Source organism: Bos indicus, chromosome 11 (assembly GCF_029378745.1).
Source record: "Bos indicus isolate NIAB-ARS_2022 breed Sahiwal x Tharparkar chromosome 11, NIAB-ARS_B.indTharparkar_mat_pri_1.0, whole genome shotgun sequence".
Taxonomy (NCBI): Eukaryota; Metazoa; Chordata; class Mammalia; order Artiodactyla; family Bovidae; genus Bos; species Bos indicus.
In genome coordinates, this window is record NC_091770.1 from 102,646,653 (window position 1) to 102,663,363 (window position 16,711).

The following is a 16,711-nucleotide window of genomic DNA, read 5'->3' on the forward strand; positions in this document are numbered from 1 at the left end:
CATAGTCAATGAAGCAGATGTCTTTTGGAATTCTCTTGCTTATTCTATGATTCAACAGATGTTGGCAATTTGATCTCTGGTTCCTCTGCCTTCTCTAAATTCAACTTGAACATCTAGAAGTTCTCAGTTCACATACTGTTGAAGCTGGCTTGGAGAATTTTGAGCATTACTGGACAGAGAACATAATCTTGGCCAGTAAGAAGGGTGGGAGGTCTGGTGGGACAGGTTTCCTGGATGAGAGCCCTGCAGGCAGTGATGTTCTCCTCTTCCTCGGGATATCCTGACATCTACCTATGACAGTATTAACTGGGGCACACACCTTGCAACCAGGAGCACAGGTTGACAAGATAAGGTTGGGTGGTGCAAAACAGCAGAAAGAATCGGGCTCCTTGATGCTGTCCCTCAACAACTGACCCTACCAACCTGGAACTCACCTGCTTCAGGACTGCTTGTCAAGCTAAATAATGACACTCTTTACAGTTAAGCCAGTGAAGTTTTTTTTTTTTGTTACAAGTCAGTGTCACCATGTCCCTTTTATGAACTGAGGTCAGGGGGCCTGCTTAAGGTCCCAAGAGTTTAAGTGTTCCAATCAGAAGACAGGACCGCAGACCCAGCCACACTTCCCTAGAGAGATGTTAGTGCATTTGAGTCAGCTTTATCATATGTCCTCTAGTTCCTCAGGCCAGTTTTCCCTTCTTTCTTCTTCCAAGGCCATTATACTTTTAAAATAAGTGAGACCTGGTTTCTAGAGACATTTCCACATTTAACATCCTCCTAAAGGGAATCTGAATCGAGTTGAGAGAAGCTGAGAAGTAAGGAGTAACTCTTACAGAAATGACATCTCTCTGGTTCTAAGACTACTCCCTTTATTTGGCCAAAAAAAAAAAAAAAAGTTGATAAAGCACAAGCCCAAGAAACCTCAGAGAATGCCTATGTGTGATGGAGAAATTACTGACAGAAAGCATCTAAGCATTTACTCTTAAAATTCCATCCCAACTCACTGATGTTACCCTAGGCTATCTATAAAGTGATGTAAAATTTCTGCCTCGATACCACTGGTGAGGCACTAATTAATGGGAGATCATCCTGATGCTGGCCTGGTTGCCAGGACTGAACCACCATCTGCCGAAATTAAATTCAGCATCACGAAGGAGAAAAAAATATGTGCAGCAATATAAACCCACATCCCTGAGAGCTCTAAACAGAATTGGCTTCCGCAAGCTATTTCATTGTCTGTCTCTGTTTCAAGGGAGCACGGGTAAGAGAAAGAACATGGTTTCATCACCTACTCTGTCCCAATTACCATCAGGTGCTTTGATCTGTGCCTGACTTACTTTTGAAGCGGCCCACTAGGGGAAACAAGCTCATGTGACAGCCGAAAGGAGCCTGTGTGGCCAGGCCAAGGAGAGGTGCAAATGCCCCTGGGCTGCCAAGACACTTCTTAGGAAACAGTTCATAAGCCGTTCTCTAGCTTGCGCCACAGACACACTGCCTGGGTCGTACGAGCATCCCAGGCAGGGTCTGGCTCCCGAACCCACATACCTTGGTGGTGTCTGAATGCTTGTTCTGCAGCTGTTCCAAATACAGCTCGTTGACTTCCCCAAGAACCAACAGTTGCCTGTTCAAGAACTCCATCTGCTGTTGGACCGACTCACTATTTGAGAGCTAACCAAAACACAGAAACAAGCAAAGTGAAAGAGCTGATGACACAAAGCCTGCCAAGGGGCAGGAATCAGGGAAGCAGCTGGGAGCAGACTACTCAGGGCGGGGGCGCTGGACACGGCACAGCGGCCAGTGGGGATGGAGGCATCCAAGGGCAACAAAAATGGACAGAAATGCACATCAAAACTGTCTGTCTGCCAAGGGGAAGAAGTGCAAATGCTCCGTGTCAAAACTGGCCACCTATAGGACACCTGGAGATGGATACGTAGACAACCCCACAGCAGGGATGTTAAGGCCCAGGGGAATAAAGTCACAGGGAAAACCCACCAGTTCTTTTTCAACTTATTTTTATTTTTTGGCCACAATGCGCAGCGTTCAGGATCTTAGTTCCTTGACCAGGGGTCAAACCTCTGCCCCCTGCAGTGGAAGCGCAGTCTGAACCACTGGACCGGAAGGGAAGTCCCCCAACCAGTTCTTGAGTAAGCAATTTATAGAGAGTGCAATGACTCCCAGAGAGGAAAAGATCATGGATCAAAAAGCTGAACGAACTCTTCACATTTATGTGAACAAATATTGAGAAGGAGTTCCCGGGGCTCAGGCTGGGCAGCTCCCTGCTGCAGGGCTGTCCGCACACCGTCTGATATTTAGGGGTACCCTGCCTGCGCTCCATGTCAGCAGCATCAAAGACGTCAACCAAAACTGTCTCCAGACACTGCCCCACGTCCTTTGGGGGTGGGGACGTCGGGCACCCCAGACACAGACACACAGGTACTGCACAAGTCCCGCCTGGAGGAGGCAGCGGCCCTCACCTTCTGGGACACCTGGCTGAGCAGCAGCTCGGTGTGGCACACCTTGCTGCTGGCCTTCTTCAGCTCCACGCGCAGCTCTGCGATCATGTTCCTGCAGTCCTCCAGCTTCGTCTGCAGAGACACGTGCCAGGTAGTTGCACACAGAGCAGTGGCAGCTCGGGCCCCGGGGCGCCCTCAGCCCACAGTCCACAGAGAGCTAGGAAAGCCTCAGGCCTTGGCTGGTCTACTATTCCTGGGCCATCACACTTAAAGCTAACTTCTTAGTTTTAAAAAAGGCAGTTACAGCTAATTTCTGAGTTTCTGACTAATTAACAAAAGGGAAAAAAAAAAAAACAAAAACAAACCACCTTAAGCCTGCAGTTACCAAACTACGCGCCCAAGAGCCCCAGGGCTACACAGCAGGCTCACAGGGGCGCTGCGGGGCTTTTGAGGGAGACACAGCGACACCTGCTGGTCACGATGTGAACTACCAGCTGGAGGCAGCCCAGGGCTTGAGCACCAGCTGTCGTGTGTGCTTTCAGGCGGCTGCTGTAATACGCGTCACCGTGAGGAAAGCAACGTCAAACAGGGACGCAGGGCGCCGGTGTCTCAGGATTCCAAGGTCTGAGACTCTCTGCGGCGCCCATAGGCACACTCCGCATTCGGAAGTAGCTGTGGTTATTCAAAAATAAAATTGAAAACTGAAAAAAATGCACGTGTGTTATTTTCAATGTTTTTTTTTTCTCAAATTGCTAGGACCCAAAGCCCAAACTGTTTGGATATGCTTAATAAGCAGAACTGTCAGGTGTTTCTCTCAGCTGTGGAGCACCGGGACAAAGTTACTGAACTGCTGAAAGAACTGTGACTCGGAAAGCCAGGGACCTCTGCCCCTAGGAGCACCTGACACGAAGCCCCGCCGCCGTGACCTCAGACGAGCCAGGGCTTTCACGCCCTCTCTGGCCGGCTCTGCAGCTCGTACCTGTAACTCCTGGCTCTGGTTGTAGAACTCCTCCCGGTCGTGCTGAAGCTGTCTGATCTGGCTATGAAGCTGGGTGACCACTGTGTCTCGCTGCTCCTGAAGCTGATTGTACCTGGCTTGTTCTTTCTGCAGACTAATCTTCCATATCTGGATGTCTTTCTCTTGCAACTTCAACTGGTCTTTCTAGCAGACACCAAAGATGCCATCATTTTAGCTGCCTTCCAGCCTGGGCAGTGATGCTCAAGTTCAGCGCACACTGCAGACATTTCACCTGAATAGTCACAAGCTACCCTGAGGCTGTAACCCCAGACCTGGAACCTGACAGCTCACTGCTGTCTAACTTGGCTTTTGGTCAACGGCTTCCAGACTGCACGTTAGCCAGTGGATCAGAAGTGGCTTAAAGAACTTTTCTCAGCCATCAGCCTGCTCCCAATACTTTCAGAAGTCCTAACCATCAGCACTGGACTTCTCAGATGGCCCTAGTAGTCAAGAACCCACCTGCCAATGCAGGAGATGTAAGAGACGCAGGTTTGATCCCTGGGTTGGGAAGATCCCCTGGAGGAGGGCACGGCAACCCACTCCAGTATTCTAGCCTGGAGAATCCCATGGACAGAGGAGCTTGCTGGGCTACAGTTCTGGGCTTGCAAGGAGTCGGACACGAAGCGACTCAGCACGCAACCACCAGTGTTGATGTGAGCACTGGTACTGGCCAAGGTCACTAAAGTGACAGACACTGGGTTCCCACCCTGCCCTGCACTGGGCAGGTGCTCTCTGCATCCCCAGTTAAGGAGGAGAAGCTACCACTACTCTCATTTTACGTAACGGGTGACAGGGGCCTCCAAAAGCTCCATTACTTTCCTAAGGTAACAGGGCCGTGGAGCCAAGGTCATGTCCAGCTCTGACTGGCTTCACCACCCCACAATGAGTTTTTGTCATGAGAGTTGTGTCCCGAGAGCTGGTTTTACATCTGGAGAAACAAAATCACCTTTCTCCTCTGCTATCATCACCGCCCATTACAGACTAACAAACACCAAAAATGACTTGTCCCCACGGGTGCCAAGAGCTGCAAGGGAATGTGGGGATGCGGCCCTTCACGGGCTGACCGCCAGAAGCTGGTGCGAGGGGCCAGATGGAGAGCCCGCCCCCCGCCCCACCCCGTGGGCTCACCATGGCGGCGTTGTGCTCCTCCAGAGCCGAGGCCCGGATCACCTTGCGCAGGAGCCGCCTGTTGCGCAGCGCGTGCTGCTGCCGCTTGAAACGCTCGTAGAGTAACTGGTTGTGCAGTAAAAGCAACTGGTTACGGAGGGTGCGGATCTCATCTGAGGGAGGAGAGCCTGATTTTAAAGCAGAGGGAGGATGGCAGAGATGCCTTTTACATGTTGTTCAACCGAGGCCCCGCCCAGAGCTTAATGCAATTCTTGAAGGAAGAAGTCACTTGCTTTGCCAATGACCACTTGGCTCCCAGTCACTGGGGGTTGAGGGGTGGGGTGGGGGGGGGCAGTGCTTGCTACCTATCTCCCTTTGAAAGGAACACAGAGGGAGGGGCATGAGGCAGGATGCCTGAGAGCCCTGTGTATCTCCCCAAATATGTTATGTGTGTGTCTACTGAAGACTCCTTTCCGTGCTGCATGGGTATCTTCCTACTATCCCTCACTTCACCTGGATCTTTTCTAGGGAGAAGCCTGGCGTGAGGGCTGCTTTCCTGTACTTCTGCTCTCAAGCACTGGGCTCCTTGCCACTTTTCAAAAATAGGAAATGCTGACTTTGCAACATGTGAGCTACTATGTAGCCAAGCAGATAACCCAGCTGGAGTGGGCAGGAAGGGGCACCTCCTTCAAGGACAGAAAGGGCCACCAGCAGGCAGATCCCTGCCAGCTGGATTTGGAGCTGAAGTAACAACTTTACCTCCGAAGTGGGTCCAGTCGACAGACTTGCTGGGTAAAGACAACCTAGGAAGAAAGTTGTCGAGTAACAAAGTTACTGATCTCAGCTGGAAAAACTAGGCAGATCGCTTCCCTGTGATCACAAGCCAGAGGCGTGAGACAAGTTTCAAACTTGAAGTCCACCCGGGACAGAGCGGGTCAGAGGCCCCAGCAAGCATGACGGCGTCTCCAGAATGGAGAGGCCCCTGACTCAGAGCTCACACCGCAGCCTGTATATGCGGGGCGGCTCCTCACGCAGGGAGAGAGAAACACACTGGGCGCTGTTCTCAACCCTCCCTGCGCCACACACGGGGTGCGGCTCTGCTGAGAAGCTACTGCTGTCCAGGTTAAGGACGCAGCAGGTGGTTCACCCGCGCCTACGACACTAAACTTCACTTCAGACAGACCTTACACAGGAAGTCACCTGTCAGATCCCACTGAGGTCACTCTGCAGAAGAAAAAGGAAAGCCCGCACCCCCTAAGAGCCTGTTTAGGAACAGCACTACTATGGACAGTGACTCTCTTATCCTTTCCTAGGTCACCTTTGAAAACCATAGTAAAAAAGGGTTGAAAACAGCCATTCAGAGGGGTTCTTAACCCTTGTGTGAGAGCAGGAAGTGGGGATAGGCCACCTTGACCTTGCACTGAAACGTTGATTTTATTTTCCATCTAATGGGCTATGGTACCAAAATACAACAACAAAAAATCTGTAGCTGGAGAAGGCGACTTCTTGACCAGTATTTCTATATTATTTGAATACCATAAGCTCATCCTCAAGTGTCAGAGAGCAGACGTGAAAGCATTTACGCTTGCTCACAGCGCAGGGGGGGTCTATGCGTAGAAGACTCCTTTCTCTCTGGCCAGTTATCTACGGAATGGCCTGAGGTTAGCATGCACAGAGGACATGCACGTTCGCAGGTATGAAAAGGCAATGGGCTAGAAGGACCCTGACCAAACAGAGAACCAGCTGCCTCTGGGGAGCACACGAAAAGGAACTCCTGCCTCCCCCCACCCGCTTCCTGTAGTTCCTAACCAAGTGGAAAGTGCAGACCACAGGCCCGCGCCGAGCCTCACCTGTTGAGCTCCTTGCTGTGCACGTCCGCTCCCTGCTGTATCAGCCTGTCCAGCACTTCCATAGGGGAGGCGGAGGGCGTGAAGTCCTCCTCTGCACTTCCCTTTGCCTTCTTGAGCAGTTCCTCCGTCTTCTTGCTGACAAAATGATGGGCAGTCTTTGGCAATGCCACCTCAAAAAGATGATCGTATGGGGGAGGCTGCCCACTGCCAAACCCCACTCCCCTCTGAGGTGGAATTTTACAGGGGCTGGGGGTGAGGATGCTGGCCTCCAGAGAGGCCTGGCGCTCCCTGTTCCCGGCAGGGCTCTCCCCGGTGCCTCCGCAGGGCAGGTCTATGGGCGTGAAGGCTTGCTTTGGTGTGTCAGGCCCCGACTTGTCCAGGGAGGAGTTTAAAGGCTCAGGGTTCGCGCTGGTGCCCTGAGTGCTGGAGGAAGCTGAGAGGGTCTTCCGCGGGCAGCCCGGCAGACTGTCCCGGTAGAAGGGTGAGTCGAAGCCTCCTCGAGGAACCAGGGGCTCGGCATCGGCCGTCGTGATCTCAGACAGCTCTTTAGATATGGCCGCTACAAAGGAGGAGGAGGGAAGAGACGGTGCATCTGGGTCAGGTCGGGCAGTGTGGGGCTGTGTGCTGCCCTGTGCCACCCGAAGGGACCAGGCACAGGGCTCAGAACAAAACTCCCATCTCCCTCCCCCAAAGGAAGAAAAAGCAGGCAGTCCTGTGCATGTTGATACTAAGTCCTGGTTCTCAGGCAGAAAATGAGGGCTTTATCAATGTGCAGCATCTCCACAAGCCCAGAACCCTGCACACGTTACCTTCTTCTTTATCCTTCTCAATACTGTCTTCTTCAGAAGCCAGGTCTCCTAAAAACCCTGGAAGATCACTGAGAGTGACAGATCCCTTGCCTCCGTGCAGCTCTTCTATACAGAGAAAACAAGACAAACACGCTGGAGACCCCCATGCCCGCGAGAACTGCTCACACTGTGACAGGACAGGCCCACCCTGACTCTCCTGCTGAAGAAGACGGGGGAGACAGCTCTCTTCTGGAGCTCCCAAAGCCAAAAGGTTACAATGATCCAATGCAAGGTACCACAGAAGTCAAAACTCTCCATTCTTTCTCAACATTGCAGAGAACAGATAAAGCCATGGTTTGATCAGGTCAAGACACAAGTACTTAGCAGCTTTCATGGGATGCGATTATGAGGCTGGCTTTTAGAATTACATTTTTCATTATCTCTGGCTTCAGTGTTTCGTGGTGCTCTGGAATTTCCGTTTCCACACTATAACCCAACCCATCAAGAGTCAAGCAAGCTCCACCGTTACCCAGAGGCCTTACCTAATCCTCTGTCATTCGGAACATGGGGTTGTCTGTGTAGACAGGGCCTTGCGGAGTCTGTCCTCTCTTCCTGAAACGACAGATACCGTTTATATATCACAAGGCAGAAAATTGTGTGCATGATCTCTAATGCTAGAGAAATACCCTAAACTCCTCAAATTTTAGTATATTATAAAGGAGTTTAAAGTTTAGCCCAGTAGTTCTCAAACTGGTGTCAGGATGCCTTTCTGTTCTTAAAAGTGACTAAGAATCTCAAGGATTTTGTTTATGTGGCTAAATCTATTGATAGTTACCACACCAGAAACTAAAACAGAATTTTAAAAATATTAATTCACTTAACCAACCCAGGAATTTCCTGGTGATTCAGTGTTAGGACTCCATGCTTTTACTGCTGAGGAGGCGGGTTCAATCCCTGGTCGGGGAACTAAGATCCTACAAGCTGTGCAGCACGGCCAGAAAAATACCCCACCCAACCCATGTAAACATAAATGACATATTTCCATGAAACGTAACTGTATTTCCCAAAACAAAGGTAAGCTTAGTGAGAGGGTCAAGTGGTCTCACATTTCTGCGATCTCGTCCATATACGGCTTAATGGAAGGAGGCTGGGTTCTTACGGCTGCCTCTGCTCTGCTGGGTTACATGTTATTCTGGCTAAAGCGTACGAAGAAAACTCTAGGCCCCACGGATAAGCAGTTATAAAAAGCAGAAAGATTTTTTAGATAACTGCAGAAAGCCATCTCTGATGTTACTCTGAAACTCGACAAGGGTATTTCTTCTTCAAGGTCAGTTATGGAGCAGAACCTGAAGTCATCGCAATTCACTCTTCACATCGTGTTAAGTAAGATCCACTGGTCTCCCTTGCCCCCCCAAGGTATTATCTACATGTGGGTCTTTAACATCACACACAAGGCGGGCAGAACACTGGCTCACCAAGCTGTGCACATCTTCTAAGTGTTAAAACACTTCATTATATGATATCAAAAATTCAAAACTATCAACCAAGCTTCTCAAGACTTTTCAATCTCGTCATGAAAGACTTAGGGACACTATCAAGCACTCGGTGGCAGATACCAGTTTTTTAATATTCTAATCGCACGTTTTTATCATGGGCAACAAAGACTGTCAGTTGTTTATCTTCAAGTGACAGAGCCAGTTTGTCATCTAAGAAGCTAACTGCCTGCCTAACACTCAAGTCTGAGTAACCGTGGTTTGTCACCAGTTATTCTTTCAAATAAGACTGCTGCTGCGTAAAAGAGCGCAACCAGTTCAGCTCTCAACTCAAATAATGTCACAAGCGCGTATGGAAACCACCACGTGCTGGTATGCACTCAGACTGCTTTAAGTCTACTTCCTGTTTTATCACAAACAATATTAAACACGTGGGTTCTTTCTATAGAATACTCAAGGTTGGCACTTTTTTTTTTTTTTTTTGGTTGTTGCTTCTTTTCTTCTGCCAAACTGAAAGAACACATCAAGGAAGAAGAATGCAATGCCACTAGAAGAGTGCAATTTTGTACCAAGGGGCCAGCCATCCTACCCACCACTATTTCTATGCCATGAGTATAAATGCCAATGCAGAAAAAAGGGGCGAATGACCACGTAAGAGTAACTATGAAAGTAGATTTGCCCTGGCAGTGTCTCTTAGAAGGTTTGGGGATCCTCAGGGTCAGCAGACCACATTCTATGAGAGCTGCTGATTGGTCTATTTTCAACTGATCTGATTCAAACCCATTACATTTTAGGTCAGACTTCTAACTGGCATAAAAGGTTTCCCAAAGAGAGGCTGGAAGCAAGTCTCTGTGCGTGGGCGAGGGGACAGCAGACGAGCCTGGCAAACCTTCTTGGGGGCCGTGGCCTGTGGGAGTGAAAGGTGCACGCAGTCGTCCGAATGGCAGGGTGGGGCTGGAGGAGGAGAGGTTGCAGGGGTTCCCAGAGGAGTTCCTTTCCCACCTGCTCCAAGACAAGAGCAGAACACACACACAAACACACTGTTAGTTTAACGATTAGGAAAACCGCCACTTTTTCTTCTTTCCCAGCCTAACTAGTACTGCAAAGAAAGCTGCTACACTTCACTTTCTGGAGAGTCTATATCAGCCTGTCTTTTTTTTTAAGGCTCACTTGAACTTCTGAAAGCTCCAGGCATTTGTATTAGGCATCAAAACTAGGTTCCCTACACCAAGAGGCTCTCAAACCCTTAGACCTTAGAGGAGACTGTTCCTTATCATAACAGGCAGGCCCGAACCAGCCAAACCTAACCTAGGCCATACATACCAGTTGTACCAAAGACTTTACTGTAAGGATGTGACAGATCAGGTGGGACATTTCCAGGAGAAGTTGGAGGAGTGGTCATCCCACAAACTGCAGATGGGCTCCAAAGAGTAGCCTAGGAAGTTAACAGGCAGGTCAACAACAAGAATCAAACACCACCACCTCCCGAGGTACAAGCCTGTGACCAACGATCATTTTAAATTTAGCCTTTCAACTGGGAAAAGGAATCTTACTAAAGCTTTATCAAGAGACACGTTACATTTTCTAAGCCTAGACGCCAAGAGAAACCCAAGTGGCAACAGTTAACTTTCTCTGCAAACATGACACATCCTTAAAACTAACTCCTGAAACAAGCAGTGAGAGATTTTCCCAATCACAGGCTACACCCTGACCCCGAAGGCCAGCTTCACCAGCAAGTAGAGAAGAAAGCAGGCACACTAGTTCACAGCGTACTTGTGGCGGCTCAGCTAATAGCCGTGTCGACGGGGAACTCAGAGTCTGAGGTAGCTGCCCTGGCGTGTTTAACGTCAGCCGAGAAGTAGAGTAGGGGGTAGAAGTAGCATTCCCTACAAGGGAAGGGAAAGAACACATGGGGTCAGCGTGGGGCTCCAGACATTCTGACAAAGAACAATGGTCCTCGAGACCATTTGATAGCGTTCAGCTCCCTACATTTAAAAAGGCTGAGGGGACTCCTAATGTCCACGGGTATAAAGTAGCATTTAAAAGACCCTTTTGGAGAAGGAAATGGCAATCCACTCCAGTATTCTTGCCTGGAAAATCCCATGGACAGAGGAGCCTGGCAGGGTATAGTCCATGGGGTCGCAAAGAGCCAGACATAACTGAGTGACTAACACTTTATAATACTCTTTAGCAATAAAGTTCACTAAGGTTTGATGTCTCATTAAGCTTCAGAACAGCCTGAAAAAGCACAACTTGTATGACAATTTCAGCAGGTGCTACCTGTAGATAAGCCTAGACTTTTATTTAATCCAATTGTCCAGATTCATTCAAAACTGTGTCAATGTGACAAGCCCAGAGGGCCTCACTAAAGGCGTCTGAAAAAGTAGAAGCTTCCTTTATAAACAGGAGCCTAGAAGTCATATCCTTCCATCCATTTTCTTTGTTAAGTGTTGAGGACACAGCCCAACTCTGCTGACATACTATCAAGGTGGAGATTAAAGTCATAAGATCGTGAATTAAACTTAGGGGAGAAGTTAATCAGGAGAAAACGGAGACAAATCCAAATTTTAAGTATTTGGGAAACAGTTCCTAGGAGCTCAACTAAGCCTTACTGTAGGAAAAGAAACTGAAGTCAACGATAAACAATGCTTCCAGAGACAAGGTTGTGAACAGGTAAGCACCAAAGTCACTGTTTACCATAGCTATTCTGTGTGTCAACGTAAGAGCTGGCGGAGACATCGGCTGAACGGTGAGGAAAACGGGCTGAGATTTGGTGAGACACAGAATAGCCATCTTCATATGAGGCCTCTGTAGGGTCCAGAGAGATTTTGGCACATTCTATGACAACATCATGTGTTTCTAATCTCTTCCACCTGTAGAAGACAATCAAAGTCAAGAAATGCAAGCTATAATCCATTTAATCAAACCATCAAATACTTCGGAGTGCAGACTCAATGCCAGCCACTGAACTGTGAACAGCAAAGAATGAGGCAGAACCACCCCAGCCCAAGTACAAACTAGCACTATGATAAAAGGAATTAGCCATTCATTTTACAAACCTATAGTGGAGGTGATTTAGTCGCTAAGTTATGTCCAGCTCTTGTGACCCCGGACTATAACCCACCAGGCTCCTCTGTTCATGAGACTTCTCAGGCAAGAACACTGGAGTGGGCTGCCATTTCCTTCTCTAGAGAATCTTCCCAACCCAGAGATTGAACCCAGGTCTCCGGCATTGCAGGAGGTCTCCAGTACTGCAGGAGGAGTGAGCCAGCAGGGAAGCCTTACAAACCTATACCCTATTTAAAATGGTTATATCAACTTATCAGAAACTACTCTGAAACCAAAGTTTCAGCAACAATAGACCAGGCACAGCCTCAAAACAGAATACAGACTATGCAGAGCAGTCAGCAGGGGACTCTCCTTTGGAACAAAAGTAATAACAGAACAGGGGAACCTGGAAACTGCCAGGCAGCTGAGGCTGACTTAAGGTCTCCCATCAAAGCCTCAGGATTCTAACCCATCCCCAGACCAGAAATACAGCTCAGCATGTCTCGAACCTAGAGAAAGCCCATGAGGATATTTAAAGAATTGTCTCAAGAGTCCTGCTGTGTGATCCAGAGTTCCGTGCCTAAGAAATCAGCCTGTGGAAACAGACACATATCAAGATGGACAACAACAGTCAGTACAGCTTGTCACAGAAGAAAAGAGACAACCTAAGGTCCAACCAGAGACAGGGTCTACAGAAAGTTACCCCACCATGCAAAAGCGTGCTTTCGGCAGATCATGACTGCCAGGAGTGAGAGAGGACACTGGCCACCAAGAGCATGAAGGAACTTTCTGGGCTCAGCTTCCAGCTAAATTGTAACCCTACCTCCAAATTTCTAGGCATCAAATTTCTGACAACTGAATTTCTAGACATCAACTATTAACGTCCTTACGGTAGGTGAGCGTTTAGGTCACTTCCACAGATCCCTTTCCCTCCTCCCCAGTGCTCTCAAAATAGTAGATCACTGTTTTGTTGTTTCTAAACTGATTCTGAACGATTCTTTATAATGACTAGATCAGTACCACTGACAGCTAAGCTAAAGAGTATTCTATAATATTTCCCTTTCTGTACAATTTAGTTTCTCCTAGAGTTTAAATTTTTCTGTTTCTTTGCCTCAGTCTTCCATGTATCTAATACTAATCCTTCCTAAACTTGCTCTAACAGCTGGAGGAAAACGCCTAATATAATTTTGACGTAACAAAATGCAAACCATCTACTGAGATTGTTCACCTTCTCCTAAAGAGCTGCCTGCCAGAGCCCTCCCTCTCCTACTGGTTGTTCTTAGCACTGCTATACAAGTTATACCAAGACTCCCCTTGCCGAAGACCCTAAGTCAGGTCCCCCACTTCCTGGCCTCTGTCTTCCTTGATTTTACTCTCATTTTGGTGAAGGACACGCTTCAATGGTTCACTAAAGAAGGGTACATGGGAGGTAAATTTGAGTCCCTGCGTATCTAAAACTGTCTCATACTTGATAGGCAAGCGGGCTGGGAATAAAATTCTAAGTTGAAAATCTTTTTCTCTCCATTTTGAAAGTGTTTCAGAAGCTAACCTCATTTTGATTTCTGATCCTTACTGGTTTTTTTTTTCCTGAAATTTCACAGTATTGAGCTGGTAGCATTCTTTTTCATTGACTGTGCTGGGAACTACATAAACCTCTTCAACCTGGAAACTCATGTCTTTCAATTCTATGATTGTATTTTCTTGTATCATTTGTACTTGCATTGGAAATTTTCTTCTATTATTTCTTTCACAATTTCTTCCCCCACCAAAGTTTTCTCCTCCCCATATATTGGATGTTAGACTTTCTGGACTGATTATTTCAAATTTCTTTCATCTAACTCATTTCTATCCTTTGATTCTGCTCTCTAAGATATCCTCAAATATACCCTCCAATTCTTTTATCAAAATGTTTATTTTAGCTATAGTTTTAAATTTTCAGCACTGCTTTCTTTAGTCTCTTGTGTAGCATCCTGAACTTTACATATGCACTAATGTCTCATCTCTACAACTATTGTAGATGTTTTCTTTTGCTCTCTGCATTATCCTTGTTTCTTGCTAGCTCCTCTATCTACTGTTTACATTGGTCTCTTGTCTCTGGTGCTAGAACCTTTCTTCAAGGGCCAGATGACCCGCCTATCCATGGTGAGTGAGGCTCTATAAGTGGAACCAGGAGATTTCCTAATTAACACAACAGACTGGACGTGTGCATGCAACTGCACAATACCCCCAAACCCCACCAACATTTGTTTCCTTTTAAATATAAACCTACAAGAAAGAGAAGAATGAGAAAAGAGAACAGCACCACGTGTTTGAAACCAGAAAGCCAGAGGGCAAGTAGTGACTGAATCCCAGAAAGCAGAATCCTAAGTTGCCAATGTTTCAAAGCTAAAAGTCAACCTGACTTATACTAGAGAATCCTTGAAAAGCAAAAGAACTTGTATACAAGAAGTATTTATGGAACTGGAGATGAGTGACGACAGGTCAATCAGGGCAGCTAAAATCAGGAAGGTGGGGTAAACGCTGCCTGAGCCCCGAGATCCCACTTGGCTTTCCGAAATCTGGACTCATATCTGAAGAGGTTCAACACAGTCAAGGGACCGAGGCACTCTAAAGAGAGGAGTTAAGTGAGCATGTACATTCTGAAGGCCAAGACCACTCATCTCTCCCACCAAGCAGTCTCTACTCTCCAGGAGTAGCCCAACTCTTGAAGACTAGAGATCAGAAGACCCTTTTCTAAAAAAGTCTGACCAACTCAAAAGGAAACCAATATTGATATGAGCATCTCCTACAGATGCTCAGAACAACCTACAAGAAAGCACAAAGTCAACAAGCCCCATCCTTGTGAACAGAGGTTTTTAGTCTCCTCATCCAAATACAAGTGGATCACCAGATCTTTGCAGAAAGCCTCAAAATTTTAAAAACAACAACAATAGAGCAGTTTAGAGAAAACAGACTATGTAGGAAAAAGAAAACCTTATTAAAAAGCCAACAAAAAAACTCCCATCAGTCTTATCAAAGACGTGAGACTGCATCCATGAAACAAAAACAGGCTACAATTTTAAACAATGGGAGCATCCAGAGAACTAAAAAGAGCTCTTAGGTACTGAAAACGTGGCAGAAATGAATACAGAAGGATTAACAGCTGAAGACAATTAAATCTTTAGGAAATAGGACAAGAGAGCAGAAAGAAAAAACAGGAGAGCAAAGAAAAGCAGAGACCCACTCCAGGAAGTCTCAATCAGAACATTAAGAGTTCTAGAAGGAAAGACAGAGATAGCAGAGGAAAAGAAATCAAGCACAATATAACCGCAGAAAATTTTGCAGAAAATTTCCTAGCATTTAAAGGTAAGAGCTTCCAGACTGAAAAATGAGAACAGATTCATGTCAAGGGACATCACTAGAAGTTTCAGGGTACTTTGAGAGCAAAGAGAAGACAATAAACGCAGATGATCAGAAATAAGAATGTCTCTGGATTTCAACAGCAGCGTTGGCGGCAAAGGGGCAATGGAATAACGCCTTCCAACCGCTGAATGAGAATGACTCCCAACCCAGAAATCTATACCCACACAGAAAACAGCATCCTTTCTCTAAAATCCCATGAAAACAGGAGTGAACCCAAAAAGGCATGAGATAGAGGAAACAGGAGAATGTGCACAGGTGAGAGGCACAGAGAAGCCGAGAGGCAGACGGCGGCCACACACGAGGCACAGAAGACGACCGCTGAGACCAGAACGCACGCTGAGACAGGCGTGTGCGGGCCCTCACTAAGGCTTCTGCTGCCACCGAACCATCTTTCCAACTGAGGGACAGAGCGTCTAGGCGGCGCAGGTAACCCTGGCCTAGATAACGTGTTGTGACTTAGCTTGTCTTGATTAATGAATACACTGATGAAGTGCCTACTCTCCCTAGATTAGCTAAGGACATTCATCTCGTCCCACAGAAGGATTCTTCTCTGACCTATACTCGGAAGCTGCCACAAGGGCACACAGAGCAGTCTCCTCCCTCTGCCGTATTTCGGCAGCACATTCAGTACCTGGCTCTCGCTATGGGTCTCACCAGATGCCCTGACTAGGGTAAGCCGTGTGTTCTTCCCTCTTGGTTCTTCCTCTTACCTCCTGGGAACCTTCATCTCATGGTGACAAGACTGCCTTTTCCAAGGCCAGACTTTGCTTGCTTTCAAAATGAAACAACACATGTGGTCAAACCACGCAAGAGAGGACTTCCCTAGTGGCACAGTGGTTAAGAATTCACCTGCCAATGCAGGGGACATGGGTTCAATCCCTGATCTGGGAAGATTCCACATGCCATGGAGCAACTAAGCCTACGAGCCACAACTACTGAGCCCTTATGCTCTAGAGCCCATGCTCTGCAACAAGAGAAGCCACCACAATGAGAAGCCCACGCACCGCAGCAGAGAGTAGCCCCTGCTCGCTGCAACTAGAGACAGCCTGTGCACAGCAACAAAGACTCACTGCGACCAAAAAACAAAATAACTAAAAACAAATACACATATATTTTTTTTAAGTAAGAGAATGATTAAAATGAAAGCAAGAACAGCAGTTGTGTTTCTGAGGTAAGACAGGGACCAGGGACAAAGATGATTACAAATGGAGAGGGTACTGTCCCATGTTTTTAAAGTGGTGTCTGCACAAGCATCCATACATTACTATAAACTTTTCTTACACGTTTTCTAAGCTCCTCTACATGTACCTCACAGCAAGTTGCTCAGATAAAAGGTCTGTGTAGCAGAGGGAGGGCTTGTGGAGATCTGAGATTTGCTGAGGTGATCAAGCAGTGAGTCATCTTTTTCAGGGGGAGATCCTCAAACATCAATATCTGAGGACCACTTCTCCTCCAAAAGGCATCAACTCCCTGCCCGGGGAGGAGCCACAGAGAAGCAAGGGAAGGGCTGAGCCTCCCACAGCTCGGTGTGCAGGGTTTCACTTCACTCCCTCCT

The 16,711-nt window shown here is 47.4% G+C and overlaps 1 protein-coding gene across 9 annotated transcripts in view; it reads right to left on the minus strand.

Moving 5' to 3' along the window:
- TSC1 (TSC complex subunit 1) overlaps positions 1-16,711 on the minus strand; it is a 52,292-nt gene that overhangs the window by 9,213 nt on the left and 26,368 nt on the right. For 6 of the 9 annotated variants that reach the window (XM_070799498.1, XM_070799501.1, XM_070799497.1 and 3 more), the window contains 12 exons: positions 11,404-11,579; positions 10,480-10,592; positions 10,030-10,141; positions 9,596-9,711; positions 7,756-7,825; positions 7,235-7,339; positions 6,426-6,984; positions 5,335-5,378; positions 4,597-4,763; positions 3,430-3,612; positions 2,472-2,582; positions 1,543-1,665 (listed from right to left, as the gene is read on the minus strand). In XM_070799498.1, coding sequence (XP_070655599.1) covers positions 1,543-1,665; positions 2,472-2,582; positions 3,430-3,612; positions 4,597-4,763; positions 5,335-5,378; positions 6,426-6,984; positions 7,235-7,339; positions 7,756-7,825; positions 9,596-9,711; positions 10,030-10,141; positions 10,480-10,592; positions 11,404-11,579 — 1,879 coding nt within the window. The remainder of the gene's footprint in view (positions 1-1,542; positions 1,666-2,471; positions 2,583-3,429; positions 3,613-4,596; positions 4,764-5,334; positions 5,379-6,425; positions 6,985-7,234; positions 7,340-7,755; positions 7,826-9,595; positions 9,712-10,029; positions 10,142-10,479; positions 10,593-11,403; positions 11,580-16,711) is intronic. The other 3 variants (XM_070799502.1, XM_070799504.1, XM_019971063.2) reach the window with 3 other exon arrangements.